General features: G+C 40.0%; 2 protein-coding genes across 3 annotated transcripts in view; one reads left to right on the top strand and one right to left on the bottom strand.

Annotated features, from left to right (window-relative positions):
• Window positions 1-20,139, bottom strand: part of LOC149198978 (DUF1499 family protein) — an 82,460-nt gene that overhangs the window by 17,570 nt on the left and 44,751 nt on the right. For both annotated transcript variants that reach the window (XM_089399347.1, XM_089399346.1), the window contains exons 2-4: window positions 4,344-4,514; window positions 4,166-4,222; window positions 3,897-4,022 (exon numbers count right to left, since the gene is read on the bottom strand). In XM_089399347.1, the coding sequence (XP_089255473.1) occupies window positions 3,897-4,022; window positions 4,166-4,222; window positions 4,344-4,514 (354 nt within the window). The remainder of the gene's footprint in view (window positions 1-3,896; window positions 4,023-4,165; window positions 4,223-4,343; window positions 4,515-20,139) is intronic.
• Window positions 18,116-20,109, top strand: LOC149198979 (uncharacterized). The gene is made up of 3 exons (XM_089403653.1): window positions 18,116-18,233; window positions 18,334-18,475; window positions 18,611-20,109. Exons 1-3 carry the CDS (start codon window positions 18,116-18,118, stop codon window positions 19,071-19,073), a joined length of 723 nt encoding a protein of 240 aa, XP_089259779.1. The 3' UTR covers window positions 19,074-20,109.

A 20,139-nucleotide genomic window follows, 5' to 3' on the forward strand; every position in this document is an offset into this window, starting at 1 on the left:
CTAATATTTTTTTATAGATAGAAGGGTTTTTCATTCATTTTTCACTTTCAATTATTTTCATTGGTCCACTCACTGTTGCAGCTTTGATTATTATCACTGTCACACACCATCTTCTTTTTCTTGAGTTCTCATTGAGCTCAAACATTTCATTTGTTGGGTTTTACACATTATAGCAGAGAGAAACTCTACAAAAGTTGAATACATTGAGGATAGCCAAGGACCCATCCCATAGAAGGGGACCGGTAGCATTATTTTTTCCCTTCACAGGTGTTGTTTAATAAAATATATTCTTTATATATCTAGTTTCCATTGGATTATTAGAGTTACTTGCGCTTATTTGATTTTGTTGTTTAACTAGTTTTGTTGCATAGATCAGGGCTTTGCCAAGTTTTGTTTATATCATTTGTTGTAGATCCACACTGTTTAATAGCCATTTCTATTGTTAGGGTTGTTTGTCATCCACAACCTAAAGTAGTTTTTTTTCGTACACATTCAAGAAGAATTCTACATAACAAAGAGCATACATAGTCAAGAAAACACTTTCCACTATGTTTCTGATTTCCCAAGATTGCAAAAAGCACAAGGCAAAGAGGATACACAGAAGAGAATGTAGAAAATCGGGAATATAAACAAAAAAACAAAATATGAACTCTATAAATAAATAAATAAATCAAAAGACCATATTTGGACTGTATACCTCCAGATCTAATGAGAAATGTTGTATCCCGGGCAAATAGACACCTTTTCGGATGAAATGAAAGGCATTCTTAGCTTAAAACAGCTTTTCAACGCAATGGAACAGTCTATCTAGCCAAAATGGTACAGAAACAGTTGATGTCAAAAATGTGGCAACACAAGCTTCAAGATCGCAATCACCAACAAGAACAGTTCTTCAAACGAACTATGATACCATGTTCGGGTAAACAAGGTAATCCATACAAGACGAACACCTTCAATAACAACTCACACAACTAGATCAACGATCACAACACCAATATTTTATGTGGTTAAAACCCTCTAAGAGGGGATAGTCCACAACCCCAGCCAACACAACCACCCGAGGCAATTTAATTAATGCAAATATATATATATATATATAGATATATTACATAAAAGAGCTCTCACAATCGATCATCAGCCATGACTCTCCATGCCCTTTAAATAGAGATCATGGACCAATCTAGTGTTAAGCCATTAATCAATAGTCATTAGTATCAAGGATAATATGAGTCGTCAGATCACTCTGTATAGAACATATCGTGACAGTGGGATTACAATGCAACTAATGCTTACTAAAGAAACACACTTTTACCTAATAGACACATTAAAACGAGTTGAATATAACTAACTCCTAAGTGTCTAAATATCTTAACATTTGGCAGTGGAATCATCAGTTCAAGATGCAGAGGCTTAACCAAGGAACTATCACACAAATGTCTAGCCCATCTTGTTGTCCCATGTCACTGATAGAATGGTAATCCCATTGCCAGCAGCCATTCATTAGAAAATTGGATCATCTTACAGCCCAAACATCTCAATAATGGCAAGTTGTGGCATCTTCAAAGTTATCGTTTTAAAAAATGACCAGAATGAACCAGAAACCAGTCAAACCGGTCGGTTCATTAGGCAACTGGGTCGAACAGGGAAAAAACCCGGTTTAAGGGCTGACTTCGCTAGAAAATCACAAAAATCAGTCAAACCTGCTGGTTTATGACGAAACCAGTTGGTTTATAGTCAAACCAACCGGTTTTGTCATAAACCGGTCGGTTCATTGCCAACGCTGCGGCGGACGATGACAGACCGACACAGACTCTTTTTGGAAGCTTCCTAGGTGTTTTGGAGGGAAAGTAAGGGTTGTTTCCCTCCAAAAACACCCTCTCCAAGCCTTTAAAAGGAGCTCACCCCCCTCATTTGCCTCACACATCTCGTTTGTATTTTTTGTGAGTTTCATTGGGAGCTTGAAGAGTGTTGAATTTTTGTTGGAGTAGTGGAACAACAGAGAGTTTGAGCTAAGTAGTAGCCACCATGCCTCCAAAATCCAAGGATACTGCATGGATTCATTGTTATATGATTGATGGCAAAATGATCTGCAAATATTGCCAAAAATATATTGAAGGAGGGGGTATTAACAAGTTCAAACTTCAAGCAACACTAGGCTAGGATAAGAGGCCATGTAAAGCCATGTGGAGCACCAAATGAAGTAATAGGGCATATTAGGGCAGAATACCTTCAAAAGTTTGAGACTCAAGTCACTGAACCAACAAAGAAGTTTGTGACTCAAGCAATTGCAAAGTTTGGGAGTCGAGACTCAACCAAGTTCGATCATGATGAGAAGTTTCACCTTTCAAAGTTTCGAGTGATAATGTTGATTACTAATATCATATATGTAGGCTTGTAGTAGGCCAGTGGCCCCATAGCTTGTAGGCTTTGTTTTTGGACTCTAGAGGCCATTTAGAGCCTCATTGATTATATAATTTCTTGTTGATATGTATTGCACTTGGTGCCATTTTGATATTTTCACCTTTACATGGTATATATATGAGCAAACTTTGCATATTTTGTATCTATTGGTTTTAAATCTTCAAAACAGTTTTTTTCTTTAAAATTAATTATTTCATGTGTTTTTTTGAAACCGGTTCATTGAGATCTAACCAGTCCCGATTTGACCGGTTCCAGTTTGAAGCCCATTTATTAGGTGGACCGGTCCGGTCACCGGTTCCAGTTTATAAAACTATGGTTAGAACCACTATATCCATGCTAGAGGCTTACCACAAGCCAAAACCATGCTAAGTATTGGTTGTTCACTTATCAGTTTACGCTTGTAGGTAAGTCATGTCATATTTAACCAGGTATTTGTAGTTGTAAAGGTATTGATGCTAAATGCTTCATTTGCAACCTTTTCATCGAAGAAGGATATCCAAAATGGAAATGCTATGAAGATAGATGGAAAACATTTCTTAGATGTTTTTCAACAATTTCCTACATGGAAACGCTCTTTCCCTACCATTTTGCTTTCTTTAGTTTGCTACTGAAATGTGGGTTGGCCACATGACTTGAAAAACAAATACTTTGATATTTCATTTATATGGTTTGCATCTACATTTGCAGAGTGGAACTCATCATATGATATGTTCTTGGAGGACATTTCAACTATATCGCAAGTATATAACACAAAACCTATATAGGATTGTTCCAGAAATAAATAACAATACATTTGGAGCTAAAAAAGGAATCAAATTGCCTTAAATATGTTCCAATTCTAATACCCTTAACTTACAGATACATATTCAGAGTACAGACACAATGAGAAGCAATGCCAGTTTGAAAGGAAAAGAAGTGTGTAGAAGGTATATCAAATAACACTGATAGCTTTTATTTCTCATGTAGAAAATAGCGGTTACCATGTGTTCAACCCAGCTACCTTTCACATCAGAATTCTGTGAAACAAAGACTACAAAATGTGAAATCTCTGTATGAAAAGAGAATGAGCAGAATGCTCACTCTTACACTAGTACGCAGCACCTCAAGCTTCTGTATACTATACATAAATACACCTATAATCATAATAAACAATATTATATAACTGCAGGTCACATGTCTAAATGCATATGTATTCAAAATGCCACCATTCAACATATACACAATGTCACATGCTATAGTAATCTCTCGTGTTCTCATTCGAAAGTTAATTCTATCTGCATGGATTCCTTTCTGGTATACTATTATTTTGGATATTCAGTTGACAAACCAGTTTATTCATTACATGCAGTCAGTAAAAAGTCATACATTCTTGTTTTTGACTTGTACATGTTTCTAGATTGAATTTTCCCTTTCAAATTGTGGGACTGAAAATAAATAAAAGAATAAGCACTTCTTGAATATATTGAAATGCATACCAAGGTGGAACATAATGACTAAGATCATTCAGTTCTTCAGCGGTTGTGATACAATTTGAAGTCGCTGGGCATAATGCCAAAGATGGGGGATTCTTCTGTACACCAAGGTACTTGGGCTTTGTCCCACTGCCACAACACATAAGTAAAGCATGCTGAGCATCCTACCATCCATACATCAGTTTTCAATCCTGTCCACTAGTTATTTTTATAGGTTGCAAAAGACAAGCACCCAAGGCATAATCCACAAAATTATGTATATTCAGCAGCACCTGAAGTGGAAGATAGCTGCTAAGATGGCAATTTCACTGCTCCGCAAAATAACCTGCCTACAATTCCATCAAGCATTAAAAATCTTCAGCTTTATTACGGCATTTGTTATAAATAGATTAAAAAAATAATGCTGACAAGCCATCTCATAAAACATTAACAAAAAAATAAGAGCTACACCTTCTCGCAACCTTGGAAGAGTTATTTGAACACTCTTCTGAAGATTCCATTGCCCTTATAGACACATTGTGTGAATCTTTTTGCTGGCAAACAACAGAGCACAGAATGGGCATGCGTCTTAAACTGAAACAGTTCTCATCCTTTAACTGTAAAGGAAGTGTCCAAGAGCGCCTGATCAAGAAAAGTGGAAACCAAAAAGATAAGAATTTCATTATTCACCAACTAATGCAGTCTCATTGTCTCAATAAAAATTTCATGCAAAGTAGTAACAGGAAGATATTAAAGTAACATATCACTCTTATCAATCAATTCAGCAAATGTAATTTTGCTTAAGTTTGCGGCACAGAAACTTTCCTTCTGAAAATAATAAAGACATAAGACAAAACAGAAATTTGGTGCATAAAGGGGGGATGAATTGGTATAAGACAATTTTTATTTATTTAAACATTCATGAACCATAAAAAAACAATCACATATGAGATCTATCAGCTGCAGAACATGGAACACAAGATTTATGAGGAAACTCTTTCTGGAGAATGTTGATTTGGGGTAGCATCGGATGTGCTCTAAAGCCTCAAATTTTGTAGGGAGGCTTGGGCACATGTATTCCAAATAACCCAAAAAGATTTTTGGGAAGTTCCACCCAGAAGTGATTTGATTAAAATAATTAATATTTTTAATGGGGTTCCTAAGTCTAAACTCAGGAAAATTAAAATATTAATGGGTATTAATCTAATCATGGGTGAAACTTATAGAAAAAGACACGGATCAAGCCAAACGATCTGAGCCTTTGATTATGATTTAAGAAGATATAAGAAGGGGTTTGAGGGACATTTGGAAAATATACTAAGAGATCAAGGAAATCAATTTTTCTAAAATGAGAAGTTCTTGGGAGGGAAAATCGATTGAGGTGATTTCTTGCAGCAGAGGGGCAGTGAGAATCCGAGAGAAGGAATTTCCGGAGAGTACGAGGCAGAGGGAGAACAAAAAGACATCCAGAGGAAGGCTGACACTAGCCTACACAGTGTTGACGCAAAGGCAGCGCAACCCTTGAGGGGAAGTCGAGTTTCTTGCTGAGGGAAGTTGAAATTCAGTTGTCGGAAGCCAGGGTATGAGTCTAGGAGGCAAAAGGTCTATTTCTCAGCCAACAGAGGATCCAAAGGAGAGACAAGGTAATACCCAAGAGGGGTGACGTAGTGCTGCGCAGAGGCCACGCAGAGCCTCCAGAGCAAAAGGATCAGTCATTGATTATCCAGTGACAAGGTAAGATCATTTCACCAGTCTTTTGTTCAGCATTCTCTCTGTATCAGAGTGCTAGTTGAGCATCCTAGAATTGTACTCGGAATTTCTCCTGCATAATAATAAAACCCTCAGAGTTACTGCACCATTTTTCCCACATTGGGTTTTTCCAGGGACTTTTAAATAACGGTGTCCTATGCGTTTGTATTTCCTTGCTCGGTTTCTATGTTTCAGAATCATAATTAATTTGGTGTAGGCTGCTTCAGTAATTTACTTCAATGTTTCATGAAGAAATCTGAAATAAGCTTGTAATGTAACTCACAATCTAGGTGAAGTAGATTCAGTTGGTTGCAGTAGGATTCATGAGATTGTTAGATCTAGGAATTTTCACATGGTATTTGAGTTGTTGATGTGAAACACAGAAGAGCAGATCTAGCACTAAACCAAGGGCCAACTTGCTGCAGCAAGCAAAAGTTCGAATCCCCTGAGGGATAGCGCAGTTCTAGCCAGGAGGGCTATATTTTCGTGGGTGTTTCTGTGAGTGAGCCGATAGAGAGGTAAGATTGTCGGATCAAAAACTTGCCAAGTCAGAGGGAGCTACACAGAGCCACGCAGAGCTAGAGGGATGTCATTTCTGCAAGCTGATCGATGCGCAGAAAAGTCGTCAAAAGAAAGAAGTTGATCGCATAGTGAGGGAATACTTCCTCAATGATTTCTTGCCGAGGAAATCAATATTTATCATTGGTTGAGCAACAGAGGAGCAGCAACTTACCAGCTCCATCATGGAGTGCATAAGGCAGCCTAGGAATTACGCAGTAGGGAGAAAGAGGGAGTTGTTCGACATTTTTCGGATGATATGGCAACCAATGGCTTGAGGGATCAAGACAGGTTGGACGGGGCTTCCAACTACGTCATCTAGAAGGCTAGAATGTATTTCCTTCTAGATGAGAATGCCCTCAAGACGTATGTTGATAATGTGGTAGCTAAACCTGCGGATGCAGATACTCTAAAGAAGTACAAGGCTAAGATGTCAAGGACCAAGAGGATGATCCTGGATGGAGTCAAGGATCACGTGGTATGCCACGTTGCTAGCAGAGCAACTGCTAAGGAGATGTGGGATGCCTTGGCCACTTTGTATTAGGGATCTTCGACCAACAGAAGATGTACTTGGAACAGAAGTTGAGATATGCACATATGCAAAAGGGAGAACGTGTGGATCCATTCCTCACGAAACTAAAGGAGACACGTGATGAGTTGTCAGCTGCGAAGCACACTCAGGATTCGGAGTTAGTGAGACTGGCTGTAAATTCTGTCTCGAATGAATGGCAAGTCTTTGTCCAGAGTATCCTGGGCAGAGCAGCATTGCCAAATTGGGACGAAATGTGGGCAGCTCTGAAACAAGAAGAGCTTAGGAGAGACCTGCTCAAGGTCAAACTTGACGGGAGCAACAATAGCAGTGGGTCGAATCCCAAAGTAGAGGAGGAGGATAACGCAGCCCTTGCATCAAAGGGACAACAGGAGCAACAAAGACAAAAGAAAGACGTCTCCAAGATGAAATGTTTCAGATGTGGCAAGATGGGCCACTATGCATCCCAGTGTCCTTTGAAGAAAAAGGGCAAGGATGAGAACCATGATCCTAAGGGTGCAGCCGCAAAGATTGAACAAGAGGAGTTCGCCATGACAACGAAGATGCCTCCAGGAGGTAGGTGGGCTGATATAGAACTGTAGTTCGATACAACTACAGATGGGCAGGATCCTTGAGGAGCCCACCTCTTGGATCATCACCTTGCTGCGAGAGCCCATGATCAGTAGTAGCAAGATGGAGGAGTTTTCAGTTGGTGCCATGGAGTGTTGATTCGACAGATGAAGTAGTTAGTAGCGCGAGAATGTGAGCAGCGCAGAGCAGAGAGGCAGCAGTGAGTGGAGGCACAGTGCAGAGCTTCAACATTGCAGTGGCTTCAGAGAACGGAGTAGGACTAGCAGTAGTAAGGATTTCAACACCGAGGTGTATCCACTAGATACTTGTCCAGTTTTGGGTGTTTTCAGTTGCTTCTCTCAGCAACTGAGTTGCAGTACAGATGCAGTGTTAGCAGTGGCAGTGCTAGCAGCATAGCAGATGCAGCGTTTGAGAGGGAGTTGCAATACAGATGTAGCATTGGCAATGGCAGTGTCAAAGGCAGCAGTACAGTAGCAGCAGCAGCGCAATAATTGGTGGACAGCATGTCAGACATCAGCAACGCAAAGAACGATGCTTCAAAGTCAGAGCAATATGCAGTAGCAGTGTATTGCTAGAGCACATTCCTTGATAAGAGGGAATTTTGATTTGGGTAGCATTGGATGTGCTCTAAAGCCTCAAATTTTGCAAGGAGGCTTGGGCACGTGTATTCCAAAAAACCCAGAAAGTGCTTTTGGAAATTCCACCCAGAAGTGATTTTACTAAAATAATTAATATTTTTAATGGGGTTCCTAACTCTAAACTTAGGAAAATTAAAATATTAATGGGTATTAATCTAATCATGGGTGAAACTTCTAGAAATGACACGGATCAAGCCAAAACAATCTAAGCCTTTGATTATGATTTAATCTAGGTCATTGGTTGTCCAACACGAAGATATAAGAAGGGGCTTGAGGGACATTTGGAAAATACACTGAGAGATCAAGGAAATCGATTTTTCTTAAGTGAGAAGTTCTCAGGAGGGAAAATCAATTGAGGGGATTTCTTGTAGTAGAGGGGCAGTGAGAATCCGGGAGAAGGAATTACCGAAGATTGCAGAGGGAGAACAGAAAGACATCCAGAGGAAGGTTGACACTATCCCACGCAGTACTGAGGCAAAGGCAGCGCAATCCTTGGGGGGAAGTCGAGTTTCCTGCTGAGGGAAGTCAAAATTCAATTGTTGGAAGCTAAGGTGTGAGTCTGGGAGGCAAAAGGTGGATTTCTCAGCCAGCAAAGGATCCAGAGGAGAGGCAGAGTAATACTCAGGGGGGTGACACAGTTCTGTGCAGAGGCCACGCAGAGGGTGACGCAAAGCCTCCAGATCAAAAGGATCAGTCACCGATTCTCCAGTGACAGGGTGAGATCATTTCACTAGTCTTTTGTTCAGTGTTCTCTATGTATCGGATTGCTAGTTGAGCATCCTTGAATTGTACTCAGGATTTCTCCTGCATAATAAAAAAACGCTCAGAGACGCTGCACCGGTTTTCCCGCATTGGGTTTTTCCAAGGACTTTTGTCCAAAAATAGCGGTGTCCTATGTGTTTGTATTTCCTTGCTCAATTTCTATGTTTCAGAATCGTATTTAATTTGGTGTAGGCTGCTTCAATAATTTACTTCAATGTTTCATGAAGAAATCTAAAATAAGCTTGTAATGTAACTTACAATCTAGGTGAAGTAGATTCAGTTGGTTGCAGTAGGATTCTTGAGATTGCTAGATCTAGGAATTTTCACAGAGAAAACCAAAAAACTTCTTTTTATAATTCTTTCTAGGCACCAACCCACTGGAGACATCGATCCCCACTGCTGCAAATATTCGTAGGCACTGTGATGCAAAATTTGGGAGGTCCAAAGCTCTTAGGGTTAGCTCATTTGGTCGAGTCCCCATTGTTAAAGCACCTTTGCTAGTGAGAAGTCACAAGTTCAATTCTCTCAACACCCTTGGGGTTAGGCTCTGTGGTTGAGCCGACAGGAAGTGATCCCTTCGGGTGGATCTGCCTAGTACAAATATTTCATGGATGTAATGGTCACCATTCTCCAGGGTCCATGAAACACATAGAACAAATTTTTAAATAAACAAAACAAAAAAATCTAGGAGGCTCAATGAAAAGTCTCACTGGATGGGGGCAGACTTAATGGCAACAAGAGAAAGGGTTTCCATGTTGGAAATATTGGGAGGAAGGGTGAAACAGTATTTCAGGAAATATTTTCAGTTTCATTCACCATTCAATTATATATGCATCATCAAAAAACAAGTCATAGACATCATACACAAGAACATAGATCACACAGAGTTTTTTAAGGTGGAAACCCATAAAGGAATAAAACCACCATAATTATTCTTCTCTTCTTAAACGTTTCTTTACATATGTTCACTAGCACCAACCAATAGGAAGCACCCACTCCCTTGCAATGTTTCATTGGCACCCATTAGTAGGATGCACCCACTCCCTTCATTGTTTCGCTGGCACCCACCAGCAAGAAGCACTGACTCCCTTCTCTAATTCACTAGCACCCACCAGCAAGAAGCACCCACTCCCTTCTCTATTTCGCTGGCACCCACCAACAAAAAGCACCCACTCCCTTTGATTAGTTTGCTAACACCAACCAACTGGAGGCACTGACACCCAAAACATCGTGGACCTCCCCTTCATCCATCTTCAAATGGGATCCACTCCCTGTAACTTCAAAATTAACAATCGATTTTTCTCAGCTCAACAACACGTTCACTCCTCTGTCATCAACAACACATCATCAGTAACAACATATTTGTTATTAGTAAGCTTTGGACAATAAAGATCGCAACCTATCTTGTATCAGTAATATTCCAATTCTCAAACCCTGGCAGAAGCAATGAACCAATTTTGAACCTCAACTAACAGCTCGAATACAATCTTCATTGGCAAGTAATCTCCCTGTAATAGGCCTTTGCAACACAAACTCTAGATTTCAAACATAACCTCTGACTTATGGACAATGGAGAGCTCAATATAAACATACACCTACAACCTTTGCAGCAATAATACTCAAACCCTTTATCAGATTACAATTATGATCATCAACAACAAATTACTTCAATCATTAACAATTTCATCAGGTCAGTAGCTCCAAACCCTAGCAACAACAATAATCCAATCTGACTCCAAATAGCAGTCCACATGGTATTCATCAACATAATAATATATTTTGTCAGCGATAATGTACAACTTTCTTAACACAATAGTAGCACAGCATCAGGAATCATCATACCAAACAGCTGAAAAACGAACCCTGGACAACAAATAGCTCAACAAGTAATTCAATCAACCAGCAACACAAACCCTAGATTTCTTGAACTTTTGGGCAATCAATCAAGCATCAGTGACTACACCCTCAAACAGCGATGGTTACAAATCAACACCAACAACTCTAACCCTGGATTTCAACCCACAAATTTTGATAAGTCATAAGCCTTGGTAACATAGACAAACCATACTACATACTTTGAAGCACTAATCTCTTTATTATAGTCATTGAGCAACTCCGGTTATGTCAGTGGCCATTCCTTCGACAAGGATCTGATTTATGATACTGATGATGATGTTGATAGCAGCCTTGTCTTGACTTATATTCCATGTCATCAAGAAGAGATGATCCTTGATATTTTTTAGCCATCCTTGGACCATAGTCTTGAGAGTGATGGGCCTATGTTGGTTGCCCCTTTTCAGTATGATCCTTGTAATGAACAACCTAGTTATTGTGATCCTCCATACTAGCCATCTCCTCATCCCTCCCATTGTATCCCTAAGGACACCATGGAGCATTGCATCACTAATGAGGCTTTTGAGGAGTGCTTGAGCTTGATTGTTCACTTCTTTATATTCAAACTTGAGGGAATGATTCAATGGTGTGGGTATGATTCCCCTTTTTCCCTTGCATCCATGACTCCTATTTATAAAGTGTGGTCCTCTTGTCCTCCCTCCTCCCACCTTTGTGGTCTTGCATATGAATGTCATGATTATTATCTTTGTCCTTGGATTTATCTCATAATTAATGGGTAGGAAGTAAAGTGTTGATATGATGATATGTTGGTTACATTGGATGTATGATTATACTTAGCTCATATATTGTATAACATTGTTGCATCGTAGTGTAGGTGCATTAGATATTCCTTTTTGCATAACTAACATCATCTTATCATTTTCCCATGATAGATTAGATTGCATGTAGATTAGAATTGCAGTTAGTATAGATTTACTTTCCTATATGGATTATTTCTTTCATGAGAAATACCCTATGCCCAGTGCACATGCTCCCAAACAGTTGCATTGTAGTGTGTAGGTTCTAGGTCTACGACCCCAAGAGATTGTTGAAATTCTCATGAACTCCACATTTTAGTACATAGATTATTTTCTCTACGGTGAGTTCATGTCCCAATTGGAGCCAGATGTTACCCAGCAAAAGTGAGTGACCCCTAGGAGAAATTTGAGAAATTTTCTCCTATTCATCTCTTCCAGCCAACAGCCAGCAGCCCCTAAAAGCCACCTTGTGGTCGATGTGACGTGACACTCATATCACCACCACCTACATCAGTCACACGTCTCCTCACCCATTTGTCAAGAGCACATGTTGGGAGGTGGGCTTCTAATCAAAAGGTACTTTATCCATTTTGCAATTGGGTGCTTATGCTTGTTTGTACTTGGGCGTTTTGGCATGGTTTATGGGTAACTTGGAAGAAAGAAGGGTCTTGGTCGTGATCTTGTTCCATCACTTTAAATGGGGGGTTAATTTTCAATCCTAGTCCAATAGGACCTACCCTAATGGTAAATGGCTTTATGAAGGGGTACCACTTGAGAAGCCATGATTGAGAGAGTGTGGCCCCATCTCTCCCTTTTCCATACTACCACTTTCCACATGCATCACTCCCCTCCGCTCATTATAACCTATTTTCACATATTTCCCATCCAGATCCACGTTTTTCCGTTGGGTCCACAAGTAGTTAGCCCCCCTCCCCTTGTCCACACTTTGGGTCGGGCCTACAACATTGCCCTGGAATTTGATGTAGCTAAAAAGAAAGTTGAAAGCATAATTTGGCCACTTAAAACAGGAAATGTACCATAAAATGCAAAAGATGGTCGGGACTCGGAACATAAAACTTTAGCACGTGGGCAAAAGCCAAACATGAGCTCTACCCCTTATCATGGCCATCATCCTGGTTCCTAGGGCCCCTATGTAAGCCCCTTAAATCATTAAGGAACCCATGATTATCCAAACCCCTAGTGGGTGATGAACTGCCCAACTTTAAGGGGGTATTTGTAGAAATTTTGAATAATTTAACACATATTCAACAGAGATTATCCTGATCATGTACTATTGCGAAATACATACACAATACATAAGCTCCTCTACGTTGATCATCAATATAGCAGCATCAATAACAATAAAACATCAAGAGCATTCACACATTAACACAGTATGTATCCCGGGAAAACATCTCGCTAAAAACCCCAACTATCTGTATATTAATGATTGAGTCATGTAACATTACACAGCATAATACTTCTCACAAGTATCTCCACCTATGTTACACACAATACAGCTCAGATCTGATCTCCAAATCTCTTCCACTGCTTGCCTGCGTCCACTGCTCAATACCTGCTCAAGAACTGATGAGAATGGCTCACCAAACTCGTTTTTCACCTGCAAAATAGTCACTCACTCTTTGTTGGACGTGAGCACAAGCTATAATGTGGGCAAATACGTGAGCAAACTCATTGGCATACTCAATCCCTTGATTGTGCAAGATCTGGTGCACAACTATAGTCACAACTGATAGCAATCTGATTCTCTACCACCTGTCCCTGTTGAACTGAACATGCAACTGAGTTAACTGATGTATTCATTAGTTGTATTATGAGTTAATAACTTGTGAATTAATTAATAACTAATTCACCCAACTCATCTCTAGTCTATCTGCTAGTTAGACTAAATACAACCAGTTTAACAAAGCTAAACTAAACACAACTCCATCAACTCCACAATCAACTCCACCAAACTCAACTGATTGAGTTCTAACTGAAGTCATGCATGCAACAACTCAACTGACTCATAAGAAAAGCGTATTTCCTTCTGACAGCTACATGTGCCACCTCTGTAGCTCAAACTGAAGTGCTCCAAGAGAATAAGATTAAGTTTATAGTCCAAATATTATTGTGAGATAATAATATTTGACTTTTCTATTTTTGATAGCCAGTCTAAAAATAGACTTTGATCACTCACACTTTCATCAAAAATATAAGTCCATCTATTTTTTCCCAACTTGATCAATCATCCATAAACAGCAACCTGCAATCCATAGACATGATCCATATGTCTAAAAATAGACTTGCGCCAAAAATAGCCTGCGGGCCCACTTAGTGAAGGCGACTCTTTTCACTAAGCTCCATCATCTTGTTGCAATCTCAACAGTATTCACTACTATATCATTCACATCACGCTCTCATTCCCCGGAGCCCCGAGCAATTATAAAAGAAAAATCAATAAAAGGCAAAATGCATAGGAAGAAGGGTGGAAAAACAAAGGTTGGGATAACTCATGTACCATGATTGTTACCTCCTACTTCTATACACCCATGTATGGCCTTCCCTTGCTATAGCTACCCTTGTACCATGGCATGTGGCTTGGAGCCTTCCCTATTACCCCACTCCATTCCATCATTCTTTCATGTGACCCCTGCAATCAAATGGATGTACCATGGCCCTGTCATTCTCGTAGAGGTTGAAACCACCTTATAGGGTCCTTGATTAACCTCCCTCTTGAACCTAGGGACACCTATACATTTTAAAGCCCATTATGGAAAGGCATGCCACTATGAAGTGCCCACTTGGTTCCATAATTTGTAAGCTCAGTTGCTTAATTGCACTGATGAATTGTTGTACTGGAAGGCGAGGAGATGCATTGGATCTTATATAGGATTGCAGATGGGTCTTCATCTTGGGGTTTGGTCTCCCTATACAGGGTCCAAGCCCTCTAGAGGGTCTTAATGGCATTTATAGGGTGAGCGTTGAGAGCCATGGGCCTCCACTATAACAGAGAGCAGATAGCCACACCATGGGATCCCCTAACACTACTTATTGCTTCCTTGTGTACCACTTGTTTGATGATGATGATGCACCTGGACCACCTAGCCCAGTGAGCGACACACTTACACCACACACTTGGCAATTGATCCAAGGCATAGATGGTGTTTTGTCTCTCATAAGGAGACAAGGGAGGGCTTGCATCATTATTCCAGCCCTTACAAATGGAGCACATGCTTGATCAATTCAGTTGGAGACCCATGAGTGTTGATTTCTAGTAGCATCCGATGTGCTCTAAGTCTCAAATTTTGCAAGGAGGTTTGGGCACATGTATTCCAAAGCAGTGTTGATAATATCGCCGATTTTTCGGCGATATTCGTAAATATCGCGCGATTTTCATAAAAACGAAATTTCGGGGAGCAAAAATCGCGATATTTTCTCATCTCGAAAATCTCGCGAGAAATCCGAGATTTCGGCGATATTTCTATAAAAATCGCGCGACGATGGTTAATATCGCCGGCATAGTTTATAAATTAGGTTTTTGTTAACCGTAAGGGCGTCATTTGATTTTCCGTTTCGTGAGCTGGAGAGTCGGACGCTGCGAGTGCGAACAGAGTGCTGAGGGTTTGAAGTTGAACAGTGCGGAGGGTTTACAGCGGCCAGCCTACAGGTATGCACGTCATTCTTTCTTACAGGCCTCAGAAATGTATGTTGGTAATAGGTATCATGCGATGTCTTGGGTTATCTAACAGAGATGCCACTAGTGACTATACAATAATACGATACCACACAAAGCTAACGATGTTAATACATAGTGAGCTAGGGTATATAATATATATGATCCGTTATTTAAATTTTACAACATAGTGAACTTGTCAAGTAATGCGAATATTCAATATACCATATGCAAAAGATTAATCATTAAACAGTCCACCTACATGAATCTTAATAGTACGTATTATATATATATATATATATATATATATGGCCATTTGTTTTGTTCTGTTTGAAAAGTGGGTTCTACAGCACCAAAAAAAATTTGGAATTAGTAACTTGGTGCTGCTGCATATCTCCACAACAAACTCTGATTTTTGCCCAAGAATGTTCTCAGTTTCCAGCACCTATTGTAGAGCCTTTTTCCCATGAAATCACAACTTGGAAGTGAAGGAGAGGCCTTCTTTTATAGCCTTTATCCATAACCCAACAAAATAATAATAAAGTAATGAGCTAGAAGCTTTCTCCATATGGGTTGTTAGCTTGCTTGTGATTGGTGTAGCGGCTAGCCTATTAGGATTGAATAGGTATTATCAATTTATCATTTTGTTTGAGAAGAGTGTTTTGAGATATTGATGTTTTAATTTGTTTATTTCATTTAAACATAAGACAATACGTTTTCTGATTTCTTTGCTTAATAATGATGTTTTCTTCCCTTTCTTTCTGCCCACCATTGTTATATGAAATCACGGTAAAAATTAGTTTTTAAATAGTGATTCTGTTTGATTGAAAATATTTGTGCACACAGAGAAGCGAGGTGCTCTACAACTCAGGTGGAAATAGTTATTTGTGTCCATCTTCATGTGTGTGTGATGCTTAGAAAAGGGCAGCATACAAAGGTCGCTGTGTGTGTGTGTATCTTCTCAATTGGTTTGAACTTTGGTCTACATCCCCAGGGCTGTCATAGATGACCTGCTGATAGCCAGGGGGCAGTGAGGGAAAAGTGGGGGTGCATTACACTTGTACCCCTCACTCAACCTGGAATTTATAACACTGTCACAAATTACAATACAGCAGCCAGCTAACCAGACCTCCAGTGACAGCATGACCTCCTGGGGTCATAACTTATAACTTTATAAGTACTAGAGGAAGCCAATGTTATCCAGTGAGCTTTGGGTAGAGCCCATACGTGTGTGTTTGTGTTTGTATGTGCTGGCACAGATTGTCTTAACCCTGGATTTATGGAGGAGGGATTTGAACCTAGAGCTTTTTGATTGCTGTCAGAGCTTTTCTTCAGAATTTTATAAATTTATATATTAAAAAAACAAGGGTTATATATTACTTAATAAGTTATTAAGTTACTAATTCCAAATTTTTTTGGTGCTGTAGGTTTCCTTTTGAGTTAGCGGCTAACAGCAATACAAAAATACAAATATGCCAAAAAACTTGGACCCATTTTGGGAGTATGGGATCCCTGATGGTGGGACAAATCGTGCATATCTTTCATGCAAATTGTGTGGGGACAAGATGACAGGTGGGGTTACACGACTGAAATACCATCTTGCTAGACTCCCTGGACATGATGTTGGCATTTGTAAAGTTTCTAGTCCGGAGCTTATACGAAAAGCTCTTGAGGCAATTGAAGAAAAGGACAGAAAGAAGGAAGAGGCGGAAAGAAACAAAGCTGAACGTGCAGGTAGATCTTTTGGGATATCTTCTCCTGATTTTGATGTTCAGGGTAGTGGCCCTACTGGCCCTAGTGGGAGGGGCTCCACAACTGGCACACCATCACATGCTAGCGCTACTGCTAGTGTGAATGCGAGGTCATCATTTTTTGTTCCACGAACAGGAGCTGGAGCACAACCTGGCATAAAATCGCTTGTCAAAAAAAAGGAGAAGGAAGAAGCAGATAGAGTCATGGGGAGGTGTATTTATTGGAGCGACTTACCTCTCAGCATCACAAAAACCAATCCATTTTGGCAACCAATGTGTGATGCTATTGCTGTTGTGGGCCCAGGGTACAAAAGTGCCACATATGAGGAGTTGCGGGGGCCAATTCTTCAAGCAGAAAAAGAGGACATCAACTCTAGATTGGCGGAGTTGAAACAGACATGGGAAGTCACTGGATGCACAGTGATGTCTGATGGTTGGACAGATAGGAAGGGTAGGACCCTTCTAAATTTCTTGGTACATTGTCCTAAAGGTACCATGTTTATTAAATCGTTGGATGCATCAGAACATATCAAAGATGCAGCAACGATATGTGAGTTGTTAGATGGGTTCATTCAAGAGATTGGTGTGCAGAATGTGGTGCAAGTCGTAACAGAAAATGCAGCTAATTATGTGTCTGCCGGCAGAATGCTTATGGAGAGGCATCCCACATTGTTCTGGACTCCATGTGCAGCGCATTGTCTTGATTTGTTGCTTGAGGATATGGGGAAACTCTCCTTCATCAAGGAGGCAGTTGATATGGCTAGGAGCATCCCCAAGTTTATTTATAACCATGCTTTTGTTCTTAGCCTTATGAGGAGGTTCACTAGAAACAAGGAGTTGCGGCGTCCTGCCATCACACGTTTTGCCACAACCTTTATTACTCTTCAGTCTTTGCTTCGATGTCAGTACGAGTTGAAGCAAATGTTTGTGTCTAATGATTGGCGTGGTTGTAGATACAGCAGGAGACCTGATGGGAGAGCCATTGAAAAAATGGTGTACTCTGAGACATTTTGGCGTGGAGTAGAAGAAGCATGTGCAGTTAGCGAACCTATAGTAAAGGTTCTTAGATTGGTGGATGGAGAGAAGCCTGCAATGCCTTATTTGTATGAGGGCATGGATAGGGCCAAGGAGGCCATTCGTTCCTATTATGCAGACAAGGGTTCTGCTGGCCTTAATAGGCAGATGATGTTATGGGATGTGATCGATAGTCGGTGGACAGGGATGCTTCATCAACCCATTCATGCAGCAGCACTCTTCCTCAACCCTGCATTTGCATACAAATGCAATTTTCGTTTTGATGGCGAGGTGATGGAAGGGCTCCATTCCTGTATTGAGAGGATGGTACCTGATTCTGAGCTTCGTCGCAAAATCAGCCGCGAGATACATAATTATCAGGATTGTGTTGGCTTATTTGGCTTTGATGATGCCATTAAGGAAAGGGCCCTCTTCATGCCACGTAAGTGACAAGTCATCACTCATTAGAAATTAGAAATTTGAATTTAATTATGTTTTAACTTTTAAGTTTTTGAATTTTTTATTTCATTATTTTGTTGTAGATCTTTGGTGGCGAAGCTATGGTGCAAGGGTACCAAATTTGCAAAATTTGGCTATACGAATCTTGAGTCAAACATGTAGCTCTTCAGGGTGTGAGCGCAATTGGAGTGTATTTGAGAAAATACACGCCAAAAAGCGCAACAGGTATAACTTTGAACTCAAGCCTTCAGTTGAGCAATTACACTTATTGTAATTTTTAATTTTTAATTTATGACCTTCAAGTGTCAAGACTCAAGAGTCAAGAGTCAAGACTCATTACTTTTTTTGACACTCTTACAGGTTGGAGTTCGCACGCCTCAACGATTTGGTGTATGTGCATTACAACATCCGACTTCGAGTGAGGCAAATAGAATCACCAGTGGATCCAGATGCCATTTCCTTAGACAATATTGATGTATTGTCTCCGTGGAGGGTGGAGTCTCAGGAGCCCATATTGGAGGAGTCACCTTCATGGTTGGAGGAGCCAGTGGCAGATGATCCATTAGAGCAGGGGCAGCAAGAGGAGGACTCGGAGTCAGAGGAGCAGCAGCACTTAGAGGAGGAGCAGGAGGAGCTGGAGGAGGACACTGCGGGAGCATCAGCATCAACACCATCTGCTATAGATATAGGAGAGCATAGCTCCATGCCTATCACTCATTATTTGACATTAGGTGCAGAGGCAGTGTCAGGGCCTTCTACTACTAGGGGCAGGCCTGACAAACAGCCCATCATGTTTTCCCGTAAAAGGGGGAGAGGGCAGTAGATAGATAGCTGCTAGTTTTATTTGTTATGCTACATGTAACTCATGATGATGAGATACTTTTATTATTATATGTGATGTTATTTTGTATTGGTTCTCCACATTTGAGTCCTTGAATGGACAATTATCAGGGATTAGCACGATTTGGTATCGCCTTTGATATATCATTTCTATTTGACATCATATATATCAGTGTTTTCTTCATATTTATGTGCCAATGTGTTTAAACTTTATTTCATGTTGTTATTGCTTTATATGTTTAAAAATCTGAAAAAAATGAATATATTATGCATTTTTTATGCTTGCTTTTGTTGTTTAAATTCTGAACATGAAGATGTTGCTTTAAAAATTAAAATAGTTTCTTGAGTGTTTGCTGGGCACTGTATAGTTATACTCATTTAATGCCAATTTTTTGTTTTTTTTGTGCCCTAGGTTTGAATTAGTTCACTACAAATGTCAAATATGCCAAAAGCCTTGGACCCATTTTGGGAGTATGGGGAGGCTGTTGGTGGGGCAAATCAGGCATATATATCATGCAACTTGTGTGGGACCAAGATGTCAGGAGGGATTACACGATTGAAATACCATCTGGCTAAACTCTCTGCATATGATGCAGCAGATGTGATGCCTTGTATGGTTTCTAGTGCAGAGGTTATACAAAAAGCTCGTGAAGCAATTGCTGAACAAGACAGAAAGAAAGCTGCTAGGGAGAGGCCAATGGTCTCAGATAGATAGCTGCTAGTTTTATTTGTTTTGCAACTTTTGCTACATATAAGTTTATAACTCATGATGATGAAATACTTTTAAACTTTTATATATGTGATGTTGTTTTGTTTGAGTCCTTGATTGGACAATTATCACTATCAGGGATCAGCAGGATATGTGATGTTATTTTAATTTTTGTTTGAGTCCTTGATTGGACAATTATCAATTTATCACTATCAGGGATCAGCAGGATTTGGTATCGCCTTTGAAGTTTGATGTATCATTTCTATTTGACATCATATATATCAGTGTTTTCTTCATATTTATGTGCCAATGTGTTTAGTTCATGTTGTTATTGCTTTAT

This window comes from Pinus tabuliformis, chromosome 2_1 (genome assembly GCF_031772625.1).
Source record: "Pinus tabuliformis cultivar Carrire ecotype Pingquan chromosome 2_1, CPIR1, whole genome shotgun sequence".
Classification (NCBI taxonomy): domain Eukaryota; kingdom Viridiplantae; phylum Streptophyta; class Pinopsida; order Pinales; family Pinaceae; genus Pinus; species Pinus tabuliformis.